A 13,480-nucleotide genomic window follows, 5' to 3' on the forward strand; every position below is an offset into this window, starting at 1 on the left:
TTATTATTTTGTAGTCTTCATAATTTAAAAATTAGTAAGGAGGATACTGTACATTTGTTAGCTTGAAAGGTCTCTCATATCAGAAAAATCCCATGCATGATTGTTTGGTTTGATATCAAAACACATTTTTGCTGTCATAATACTGGCACATTTTCAAGGCATGCTGTTTTCTGCCTGCTAGCAGGGAGTAATGGAAACAATGCAGTTATCGTGCAATTTATTGAAAATAAACACTAAGAATACTTAGGCAAGCAATGTTTTTAATTTAATAGGGAGTAGGATTCATAAGGCTGCATAAAAAGCTGTTTCAGTACCACAGAGGTATTTAAATGCCTTGCTGCTTGTGAATTGTTTATAATCTCTTTCCAGTAATTTTCCTTTGGATCAGATTGTGATGCTTCTTCAGAATGGTGATAGTGCTTGTTGAGGAGTGGTCATGCAAGCAAAATTTGATAACCTCGATATGTCACTTCATCTGCTGCTTTTCTTTTGTTAATGCAAAGCTCGTTGCATAATATCTAATTTCTCCTCTACCTGACCACAGATGAAAACAAAATCTATAATGGCAGCGCTAGATTTTATAAAAAAATGCAAGTGAGGAGTTGAAGGATGTGGCTTGTTCTGTTTGGATGATGCAGGATCGCTTTAAGCAGTAAGCTTACTGTTTTCAGATGGCATTAGCAGCATCAGTGATATAGCTGTGTCAGCCTCCTTGACTACTGGATGTCTGTAATCGCACGGAGGAAACTATATTTAAGGTCTGATATCTTAAGGGTAATGACTCCAGCACTTGCTCATGGAGAGAATGGCTGTTAATGCTTTCTTCACTAGCCCAGAAGATTTTGAAAGATAGATGGGTTTGTGATGTACTTTTATAAGACAGGAAATGCAATTTTTGGGGGTCTCTGGAAATAGAAAGGTCATGCAGCTGGGAACCGGTGAGACATTACAGTCTCTAAGTCATCAGGTATGACCTCACAGTTTATACTAATATCTCTAACACAAGGGTTTGTTTTACAGTTTTCAGTCATTTACAATCTCTTTGTCTGTGTAATTGCTTCATGTTGGATTTGCTACAGGGTTTATAGGATAGACTGTTTACATAAGCAGGGCAATGTATATCTTGAAAATTTAACATGTTGTTAATTGCTATTTCAACAATGTATGGTTATTCCATATATATTTTCAACCTGTTTTTATTGTGAATATGATTTCCTTTAACTAATTCATGGTAAAAGGTTATACCTTTGCTGTAAAGTAAAATGACAAGATTGTATTGCATTTTTATTTTGCTTTATCTTTATGTGGTGCACAAAGATATTGTGAATGTGTGTGTTTGTCATATGAAATGCAGTATAAGGCAACTGTTTACCTACAGTGGCAGGTTATTTAAAACAACGTATCACATTGTGTAACAGGACTGAGCTATTCTGCAGGCACAGCTCTTGCTTCATTTTGCAGTAGTAGATTTTTTTTTTTTGCTTCATTTCAAATCAGTTTTAAAAATAGCTCACTGAACATAACAGTGAAAGTTTGGTGAGATAACTCTCCCCTTTTTAATTATTGTACTCAGTGACACATACTAATGGGTTGTAAAAGAGAAGATTAATAACTTAAATATTTAGAATCTTATTTAAAAGCAAATTCACTTTACTGAAGCATGTCTAATCCTTTTTGTTTTTAACTATTGCCAACTTTATTGTTCAGCTGATACTTTTGTATTTGCTAATGTATTGTGATAGATAGGAAAGTCATAGTACATAAAAACCCAAGTATATGGGTATTTTACATAGGAAGATAGTGGCCTACTTTCATGTATAGAACACAAAATAGAATTGGAGATATTGTTATCACTTTAGGTGTTATAAATGCTAGATAGTAGCCATTGTTTCCCTTGAATACATCATAGAGCAATTATATTTGGAATTGTAGGAGAAGTTTATTTTTAAAAATGATATTCAGCTCCATCTTAAGAAATTCTAGATGTATTTGCAGAACATTTCCATGGCAACGTGTTTGGCCATGTGTTTTAAAAGCTCAGCTGAAGCCTGAAAGTAGTGTGCAATTTTTTCTGTTGCTTGCTTTACCCTTGTGGAACAACAATATTCATATATAAGTGAACTGCAGATTGGCAGTGGTGGGTGATATTTCCTGACCCCAAAGTTACAGGATTAAGTGATCAAGATTTAAAAATGTTTTCATATTTCTACCTATAAATGTAAACATGTAAAATATGGATTTGATTTTGCATTTAGAACTGTATTCTGGTTTCACCCCCACTTAATAACATTTTGTTGGAAACGTGTGTGTGGGAGATTGCAGAAGACCACTTAAAAAAACTTAAGAATGTGCAGCAAATTGCTACAGCAAAAATGGCTGGTTTTAAATTTGTAATTAAAAATATATTTTAAAAAAAATGTTATATTACTTTCACTGACCATAATTTATAGTTTCCCAGTCTACTTATCCAGCTTACATTCTTATTAATTATGGGGAAAGACTGCCTTGCTCTCAGGCTTTGATTAGGTTTGGAATTATTTAACTATATCTTTCACTTGCTACAAGATCTTCTTAATCTGTTAGAATTTATTTTCAGTATTTTAATGTATTAGTCACAATGAGTACATTCTGTTTCTTGGCATTGGAATGAAATTCCTGAAAGTATTGGTTTCATGGTATTTTGGTGCTTTGCAGGGTATTTATGGACTTTTTAATAGGGCCAACCCAGCCCCCCAGCTTCTTTGCTTTCCTTAGTCAAGTATAATTTAAAATCTTGACCTACCTGTATTTTGAAGTTGTTCTCAAAGTCTTCTTCATTCATTTAAAATAATTAGATCTCCATGGAATTTTGCATAACTGGAAGCTATAGCAGTATGTCATGTGTGTATCCTGGATTCTGTTTCATCATTTATATTAATTCTGCAAACTGTATTCAGTGGGTATTTTTGAAATGTATCATTGATACTAATCTCCAAGTAGTGCAATAGTCATCCATTGCAGCCTGTTTAGGATAGAAACTGTATCTACAGATGAAAATAAATTGGTGAAGAATGCTTGCTTGAGGAAGTGTGTGTTTAGGTCATTCCATTTTGAAACAAAGATATTACTGACTGTTTTTTCACTCAAAGGACATAGTCCCATTATAGGTCCCTCTTAATTTGGATGGACTAGGGAATGATACCTCAGAGGAATGTATTAAGGAAGTGAAGTTCTTTCGTAAGAGAAGGAATTGCAGCAACATACAGATGCACACATGGGAGCAGGGAATTTGACTGAAGTGGTCTGAAAACTTAAAACTATAAACTATTTTGCTTATTTAACTCCCCTGCCAGGTTTAAAATATACTTGCTGATATTTGGTCATATTGCACAAATTTGGAAACACTTAATCCAGTGGCAGTGTGTTGATACTGACTTAACAAGAAGGTTTTTTATGTCTTCTTTAAAACTATACTGTCCATCTTCAAGTTGACTGCAACTGTCAGTATTTGCAGAATGCTGTGTAAAGAAGGATCTCTCTAACTAAATAATTCTTTCCCTTTGACTGTGCATAATGACTACACATCTGTGAGTATGTGTTTCCCTATCTTTAAACGTTCCGTTTTACAGAACTTGATGATGAAGATCTTATAAAGAAGCCAAGTTCTGTATGAATGTTTCAGGAACAGTCTTAACTAGCAAGCTGCAAGAAGCCCAGTATCTGTGTCACTTACCAATTCTAAACATGAATGTTCACACTCACGCACATACTCGGTTGTATAGTGCTTTTACTTGTTACTGACTGCCCTTCTGATTCCACACTACTGACTTTTTTTGTATGTTATAGTGCCAGTTTTTAGTGGCAACACTAGGTCAAATAGGAGATTGTGGCCAAACATTCACAAATGCCAAAAAAACACTAGAAGCAAAAAGTGTTTTCAGAGTGAGTTGAAGGAATGCAGGTCTTTTCGTCCCACATTAGTCTCCCTCCCAAGAGATGATCCTTTTCTCTGGTCAAATTCTCCTCGTTTAGTATTTGAATTCATATACCAAGTCATTGGGCCTAATGACCTGAATTAGGGAAGGTTTAGTGTAGTCTGAACCAGACAGTAACATAACACAAATATGTAATAGCTAACTGCAGGGTCACAAAATATATAGCTAAATGACCAGTGTTTCAAGAATATCACCATGTGATAATTTGAGTAAAGACTACTTGAAGGAATTTTTCTGGGATGTAATACGAAAATGTGAATAAATCACAACAATGCCACAGTAATCTGTTGAAAAAATTTAAAATAGTCATAATTAGCCCCAACCAATTCCTGTAGAGCTAGAACCACCTAGGAGGCAGTAGTAGGGAAGGTGGACCGTATTAATACAATAAAAGAGAATGGTGATGCATTATTTAGAATGACATTTTGGAGAGAAGCAATCCCAGCTATGGTTCATTCTTTTTCTCCCCTCCTCTCTCTATCATAATGAGCCTCATAAATAATATGACCTGTTCATATTGTTTCTTGTTTCCTTGCAAAACTGTACTTATTTTGCCTTACTTAACTTTTCAGTAAAATTATTAGTAAAAAAACATTAACATGAGGGCTGTTATACTACTGTGATCAGTGTCTTTGGTCTCATGATAATTTCTTTCAGTAGAAACTAAGTAGAAGCTGATCCATAAATTTCAATAGATTGCTTAATTAGTAAAATCAATATAAACTACAGAATAAGCTACATAATGCTTTCCATTCTGCCATACTGATTTCAGCCCAACTCAAAAAGGGCAAGCATCACTTTCATTAATTGATTAAAAAATGTATGTACCAGTAAGAGATTACAAGTTATGGCTGATGATAAGGTGGGGAAATACTACTATTCCCATTTTATTAGAGGGATCAAGTTTTTTCTTGTATTTAAGTGAAACTTCTCATATTTTTAATTTGTGCCTATTTCCTTTTGCCCTGTCACTGGGCACCACTGAGAGGTGTCTGGGTAAGAACTTCACTACTTCTCCCCCAGTCAGGTATTTGTATGCTCTGATAAGACTCCTCTAAGCCTTCTCTTCTCTAGGCTGAAACAGTCCCGGTGCTCTCAGCCTCTCCTTCTGTGACCTTTGTGGCCCTTTACTGGGCTTACTCCAGTATGTCCATATCTCTCTTGTAAGAAGGGAGCCCAGAACTGAACAGAGTGCTCCAGTTATGTCTCAACATGGCTGAGGGGCAGAATTACATTACCTGGTGAGGTAATTTGAATTGTCTGTTAATTGATCAATCAAATATGGGAAACTTTGGACGGGAATACTTGAAAAAATAAGGGCTGAATGCACTGAAAGTTGTAAATACTAATGTTTGTTGGTAATCTTATGGAGAAGAAAAGCTTTGAAAATAGTTTTGCTTAATTCACGGCAGTTGTTTTAGCGATAAAACCTCCTGTTGTTTTGGAATGTCTTATATGGAATCTGTGTCCCCCGATGCCAGTTGGTATAAGCAGAGAATAACTCCTAATGGGGAAGATTAAGCTTTAATATTTTGACCTAAGCGAATTTTAAAGTAACTGAATAAAAATATATCATCTAGTATGATATCACTATTAAAAAAAAAAAAAAAGGGGGGGGTAAATTATGGGAACCTGAGAACATGAACTCCAGGGATTCATAAGTTGTGTTTTAGTCAACTCACCAAAAATTATTTGTTAACCTCTAGTGGAAACTCAGAGCATGCACAGAGCTCTCAAATGTTCTCAACTGATGCAGCAGCCATCAACTGATACAAAATATTCAGCTTGTTTCATTGAATGAAAATGTAAAACAGGCATTAAGTGACATGAGGGAGTGAGGGAGTGTTGAGGTATTGTAAAAATTTGCTCATTTTTGTAATAGCTTTCCCCTTTTTCCCTAAGCTACTTAAATAAAACAAAAATGTATATAGGAGCCTTCAGTGATTCAAGATTCATTTGTTTGTCTCCTGATAACATAATGAGTTCACTTGTTTAAATTATCTTTATTAAAGATTTTATGCAGGCACTCAGAGTCATTAAAATACCTGCAAGAAATCATACCCATATGGTTTGCATCCACGTTTAATCCAATTAAAACTATTCTAACAAAGGCAATATCAGTTTTATGTCCCACTCCTGCGATTAGAATTTTCCAGGAAAAGGAATGTCACTTTTATGCCCGAATCCTGCAAGCAGAACAGCAGAAGAATACCTTGTCCTGGTATTAGTAAAGTGAGCTGCAACTGAGCAATTCCATTCAGGTGTGGAGTCTGTTTGGAGATAGGAATTTACATGGTGGAGACCTGATGTCAAGCTTATTATGTGAGGGGATTGTCTGTGATTTGGGGGGGGTGTTCCTGTCTCAGTTAGCCATGCAGGTCAGTTATACCAGCTCATGTCACTCTTTAGTTCAATTTTTGAAGATATTTAAGTGTTTATTTTCTATTTTCCTGTTAAGGTTATATGAAATACTTTAAACTTGGGACAAAAAAAATAAATCAGACTTCTCTTTCCCCTTTTCTTCTCCCCTTTGTTCATCTAACTTTTCTAGTCCTGTTCCAGGAATAAATTTTGGTGAACATAAAATTTTAGACTTCATGCATGAATTTGTGTCTTAAACAGCAGTTGTACATATCACAACTTAAAATTTAGTTTTAGTCAACTCTGAGTATATAAGGAAGTGGAGATTGGTAGGTGTATGGCCTCAGTGTTGACTGTCACTAACATTTTTAATGGAGTACAGTGAATGATTATTAGAAAAATCTAATACATATGGAAAATGCAAAAAAATAGTTTTATAACAATGACAGAATATAGTGATTTCTTATGGCATTGTATGTTCTGTTTAAGATTATTTCTGGGTGCTTAGATTCCACATGGCAAGTGTAGGCCTAATTCTCTGAGTGCTACTAAGGATGAAGCTCAGTGTCTGGTAACTGTGAGTGGATCTTATCTTTAGAATATCAGTTGTGGTAGTTGTGCTAATACATGTCAGATATACAACTTAGATCACCAGGGCACAGGATTTAATGGATATAGCTGGATATTGACAGTGAAGTTTACCAAACATATGAAATGTGAAACATACGAAAATGAAAAGCTGTCTTGGCATTCTCCTTTTGTTCCGGAAGGAAGCAATGACCTCTTTCTCCAGGAGCTTGGTTGCCTCATTGCCTTCACCAGACTTGTCCCCTCTGCTAGATCTCAGTGTACCGTCACCAGTCCTTCTGCACGTATTTCTCATTGCTGCAGTGAATGTCTTATTGCTGCTAGTGAGTGTCTTTCAGTGACTCACTGGGTTTGATTATTGCCCAGTCTGCCTTATGCTCTCCTCCTCCTCTTTTCTGAGTGGTTTTCTATTTTCTAGGGTGCAAATATGCTGAAATTTCTCAGCCATCAAACTTCTAATGCAAAGATGCGTATTTGCTGTGGATGTCAGTGAGAGATATAATCTGTGCTGTCAAAAGTAGTTACTAGCACTGCCTTGTGTCATGAACATCTACAGTAGCAGCAACCTCAGCACAGATCTCAGACGTGCTCTGGGTCCTTTTCTTGTCTGCTTCAACAGATAAGAAGCCTTGTTTCCTTTTTAGTATCCTTTGCAATTGCTGAGACAGGGATTAAATTTACATTTTTAGCAATGTCTGTATCATCAGCTATAAACAAGTTTCCCTGGTAATCACTTAGACTTTATTTCCCTCATGGGCCTCCTTTTATGTCCATAAAAATGTCATTATCAATTTCTGGTTTAATTTCCTTTTAATTTTCCCGTCTTTGCTTGGCTACACTGTACACACCTGTAGATCTCTAATTTAATATAGGGATGTGCCTTTATCTTCCACTATGCACAGCATAAAATTTCTTCAGGTGGACTGAAGAATCTCTTATGCTGTTCAGTCATAGCAAACGTGATTCAGGCCCTCTGGCTAAATTGGTTAAGTGTTGGAGCTGGTACTGTTGCCATAATGGATGATCAAGCCTTCCCAGCATGTTCATCACCATACATCTTCCTCCCTTGCCTTACAGTTTACATATTTGGGATAAGCATAATGATGTACACTGACATAGCAGACAATTGTGGAACAACACTGCTCTTAGAAAACAGCAAGGACTCGCATCATTTCCAAGACAAGAGGCACCCCATGCTCCATAACCCTCACTTGGGAGACTGTCTGTGTTAATGAAAGCAGAGTTTTCTGTGCTTCATCAGTTTCCTAGTGCAATTCTGCTCAGTTTGAACTTATGTGTATTTATAACTTCCTAGTCTCTCGTCAGAGGACAATTTCAGCACAGGACTGCACATCTCCTTCAGATATATGTGTTGCCATGTCTTTCCCTGGAACATTTGACAGGATCAGTTGTTATCCAATATATCCAGTATATATGTGCTCTGTAATTTTATTCTTTATAATGGTTTCTCTAAATCTGCCCATTGCCAGCAACAGGCTTACTGGTTGATTGTTTACAGACTCTGTTTGGAAATCTTTTTAGAAGTTAACAACATATGTGTGGTCTTCCAGTTCGAAGGTGAGTGCTGGTACCTTTGAACTGAATTACTTGAAGTGATTTAAAGTAAGGATGTTACACACCACATTGCGTCTCACCTGTAGAATTTGGGATGATAAATGGGTTTTGTTGACTAAAATATCTTGTGAGTAATTCTTTTGGAACAATATGCAAATTTAATACCTCTTCATTTCTAGGCTGGCTGGATCTCCACAGAAATGTAATGCAGCATAACAGTAACAAGAAAACCGAGGAAGCAGGAACACTGAGAAAGTGTTTAAAATACAAGATAATAATGTCACAAAGAGTTCCCATTTTTTCATGGAGACATTAAAAAAGTCATCACACCTTTGCTAATCTTTTATCATTCTTTGGTATGAGGATAATTTTTGTGATTCAGAGTGATGAAAAATGAGCAATAATGAGAATAACAATGCATAAAATTTTTAAGGGAATAATAGTAGTATCTGTGAATGAAACTATACATAGGATTTATTGACTTGATCTTTATGCCATTGAAAAGGAGACATTTCTTAATTAAATATGTCACTTGCTAGTCCCTCCCTCCCCCCCTTATTTTTTTAGTGGATGAATAATAAATGGGCATAGAGTGCTAGTTAAGCTAAACTGGCCATTCTAATGATTGTGAGGTGAATGGGCAGGCTTCCTGACTGCCCTGTGCAAGTCAGATCCACTGCTAAACAGAGATATGGGGACATTTGCTTTTTCTGGTTCTCTCTTCTTTTTTCCCCTCTATGAAAAATTCTTCAGTTCAAATGTAAGATGTACAGTGAGATGCAGTTTCAGTCTTTAGTGGTCTTGTAAAAGCTTTGGGCCTTTTTTGTTTGAAGACAAAGGTTCAAGGAAGATTTCAGTTCCGTTCTTCTGACTTCTTATTATTGCTTCTAGTCTCTTGTTGACTTTTTCTGAGCTATGTCCCAGTTTAAAATACACTCTTTCTGTTTCTAAGCAGAGGAAAACTCTTAGGATGCGCACTTTTTAAAGTGTTCTGTTGCAGTTCAGGGCAATGCTATAGCTTAAAATAAAAACTACCTGGAATCTTACCTAGCTCCCATCCTGCTGGGTTCCTGCTGACTACACAGGAGTTGTGGAAGATGCAAGTTAATGTAGGATTTCACATACCTTTTGGGGAGTGACATCTTTGTTGTGATCCAGTCTACTGAGAATTCTGCTGCTTGGAAATAGATTTGTAATCCTGGTGGGTTACAAACTTGCTTTTTTGAGTTTTGATTTCTGCCATGTTTACATCAGGAGATGAAATTATAGTAGACCGTAAATGTTTCAAACAAAATATAATTATTACACATAACTCTTAATCCTTTTCTAAGTGTTGGTGCCTCTTTGTTTTGTAAGTGTGCATGTTTGTGACTTTAATAGCGTATCAGAGTGACAGGGAAGGAGTGGATTTCAATTAACTTCCCTTCCCTCCCTCCCCCCCCCCCCTCCTTTTTTTTTTTGGTCTTTTTTTCTTCCTTCTTAGGCAGATTCACTCCTAGACCTTTGCGTTAGCTGAGATCTGTAGTTCCCATATATAGAAGACCTGATTGCACCTTTATTTGGGGACCAAAAGTCCTGTAACTTCCTGGGATAGGTATAATTTAAAATGCATTAGCTGATCTCATTCTGTTTACCGTCATTTGCCTTCAGAAATCTTCAACTTGAAAACAATCATCTGTAAAGTTTAGTATCAGACATATTAGCCGTGATGTTGGGCTTGGAAAAGAATAAGTAGGCTTAAAATAACAAAACAAGCTCCTTAAACCCCCAAACACTCCCTCCCCAAGAACCTAGACAGCTGTACATCCAAGGATGCAGAATAACACTTGGCCAGTGATGTTATTTACTCTCTTGTGTACTATATCTTGAGAAGAATTAAGCAATCAGTATGCTATTCTGGCAAATGATCCATAAATATGATTAAAATTCCTGGGGGAATAGGGCTCAGATTAGTCCAGTTCTACATTACAAAAGATTTATTAGCCTATGTTGGCATGAACTTCTGATATAGCTACAGAGAGTACAAGTATAAAATGCCTCAACCAATACTGCTTGTACGGACTTGGCATGCAATATAAGCTTTAGTGGATTAAATCTTTTCCTAGTATAACTATGTCATAGCAAATCATCCTTATAAACTAGCATTTTAAATCACCATGTAATTTGTTAAAACAACTAATGTATGTCAGAGAGAGTATATGTAACAGTTTCAGATAACAAGTTTCAGGATATATGAAAGAGCAACAATCAGGATGGTACTGTTTCCTTTCTCTTCTTATTTTTGATTGCTTTATTTGTGCTTGTTTATCTCTCTGCTTTCTGATGCTTTTCATGCTCTTATATCAACTCATGTCTGGATTACACTTCTTTTGGTATTCTCTGTTCTTTCCTTTTTTGCTTAAATTATATCTGCCTCCAGACCAGCCTCCTCTCTGTGCCATTCTTGTTGCTGCTTTTTTTCCCTTCAGGTGCAAAACTCCTCATCTCCTCCACTATTAGGTCTTCTTTTTATTTTCTTGATGTTTCTGGAATGTTACTGGAACCTGGAGGTTTTCTTTTTGCCTCCTGCTGCTCTCTCCAGCCCACAGAAAATTGTTCCCTTGTTTATTAACACTGCCTCATCTATGGTCCTTTCTGTGGAGACTGTTACCTCCAACAATATCCACGCTGAATTTGGGTCAAAGAAGTTGGCATTTCTGTGATGTTGTTCTCAAGCTCTGCCTGCTCCTAGCCTTCTAGCTCTTTATCTTTTTTTTTTTTTTTCTTTTTTCCTTTTATCATTAGAATTTTATTCTGCCTGCCTCTAATGCTTTTATGGTCTACATGCACACAACTCTACCTATTCCCATCTCTCTGTCTGACTTTGACTTGCAACTTTCTTCCCATTCATAATTTCTCACCCTTCAGTTTCCATATGGATAACTATCCAACTCTATAGCTGCCTGGGTGCTGTTGTTTCTCATTTGAATTGTATAGCTTGTGCCAAATCAGCTACACACTTGAGTTGGTCTTCTCTATGCACTGTGTTCTTCGAGTTCCTTCTCTGTGATTACTATTTGAACTTTTTCAACATTTTTATTCTCTCTCCATGAATGGGACTTTGTAAAACTTCTGCTTTGTCCATCTTGATGAATTCTTTTCTGCTCTTATTTCCTTTATTCCTCTATCAGTTTATCCCTTTAGACTCTATTTTTTTTGTTCTTCTCTTACACTTCCATACCCTTCTGACAATTCATGGTCCTGGCTGACTCCCAGTATCTACTTTCTCAGTTCCTAATGCCATCTGCCATGCTTCAGAAATACTGCTGACTATCTCTGGTGAAAATCTTTTGATTCTGCTGACTTTCTATATTTCTTAATCTCTGGGATTTTTGTTATCTGTTATGAGTATCTTTGCTTGCAGTTTTGCCTGTTCTGTATTTTTTGCTAATCATACAGCCCTCCATTCAGCTTATCTATTCCTCCCTCTCTCCATGTGAACTTCTTAAAACTAACCAACCAACTAAGGTCAAAATTTGAGCTTCCTTCTCATTTACTGAAACAGACATTAAGATTTTGTTTTGTCGTCTTTGAACTGTTCCAACAAACCTATCCCTGTCCCTATCCACCTTATGATCTTCTGCTCTTCTTTTTTTTTCATTTCTGTATCTCTTCTTGAATTCCTTCCCATACACAAGAAATATGTCTAAGTATTTTCATACTAAAAAATCCAACACAAAACAACCCTCAATTTCAGAAGTTTCTATTCACCAGATTAATGTTCTATCCCTAGACCTCCTTCATCTGCCTGCCCCCTTAGTATGCTTTGTACAATTGTCTTCTAATGCCTTTCTAGAACTGCTCACTTCTGGTTTCTGTCTTTTGCACTGAAATTTATCTCACTAATGTTCCACTTGACTTCTTCCTGGAGGAATTCCAGGCTAGTCCTTTATTCTCCTCCATTCCATCTGTCATCTCTCTGCAATGCTATGTTATAGTCGTCACTAAATTTTGTTGTTCTTAGACATTTGTCATTTTGTCCTTGTTGATTTTTGCTTTTCAGATTCAGTTTCTTATTGGGTGGGTCTTCCTCTCCCCCTCCTCCTCTTTCTGATGTAGGTGTGTGTTTAGATCTCTCAGGAATCCATCCTCAGCCTTTTCAGCCTCCTCTATGCCTTACTTCAGATAATATAGCCGTAAGCATAATCTTTATGAAGACATCACTACTTTGCCTCTTAGTGGTCTTCCCCCACTCCAGTTAAACTCTACATAGCTCAGAAAATTTTCTTGGTCTTCAGTGGTCACCTGAATTTAAAAATGTCAGAAACAATTCCTGGGTTCTCTTTTCCTTCCTGATGTGCTCTTCTTGCTCTGTGCAGCTCAGAGGTCTGACAGTTCCTGTTTGTCCATGTGGCCATAAATCAGATTGAATGCCTGATCATCTCAACACAGTGACTGTTATGATCTCATCTGCCTGCCTGATGTTAATACTTACAGCTTTCCTTCACTTGAATACTGCTCTTAATATCATCTTTGCTTATCACTCTGCCTACATCACTTGCTTTTTGAAGTCTGTCTACTCATCATTTCAAATACAAACTTCTAGTCTTGCAAAGCTTTACAACTTGCCTTCTCCTTTCCCTTCCAAGAGAGAGATTTTACCACAAAGTTGAATTTTATGTTTGCTTTACTGGCAGTATTGGTTTTGATGTCCCAATTACTACTCATCTTACAGCCATAAGTACACTTTCTCTTACTGTGCCCGATCTTTGTTGAAGCTCCTCCTCAAAACTCCTTCTGTAGCCTACAAAATTAAGTATAACCTGTTAATGACTGGGCAAGTGTGTTGTACAGATCTTACTATACTTAGTTTGCCAAGTATTCTTATTCTGAGGCTATTTATTGTTTGTACAAGCTGTGATGCATCTTTTAAATTATATGACTATTGAAATAATAAAGTAATTTATTAGAATTATTCACTATCACATCATGCATATATTTGC

The 13,480-nt window shown here is 36.5% G+C and overlaps 1 protein-coding gene across 1 annotated transcript in view; it reads left to right on the forward strand.

Annotated features, from left to right (window-relative positions):
- Positions 1-556: 556 nt before the first annotated feature.
- LOC104361158 (sodium-driven chloride bicarbonate exchanger) overlaps positions 557-13,480 on the forward strand; it is a 111,073-nt gene continuing 98,149 nt past the window's right edge. The window contains exon 1 of the mRNA XM_042784412.1: positions 557-967. Coding sequence (XP_042640346.1) covers positions 887-967 — 81 coding nt within the window. The 5' untranslated portion in view covers positions 557-886. The remainder of the gene's footprint in view (positions 968-13,480) is intronic.

The sequence above is a fragment of the Tyto alba genome, unplaced genomic scaffold (genome assembly GCF_018691265.1).
Source record: "Tyto alba isolate M040663 unplaced genomic scaffold, T.alba_DEE_v4.0 Super-Scaffold_7, whole genome shotgun sequence".
Classification (NCBI taxonomy): domain Eukaryota; kingdom Metazoa; phylum Chordata; class Aves; order Strigiformes; family Tytonidae; genus Tyto; species Tyto alba.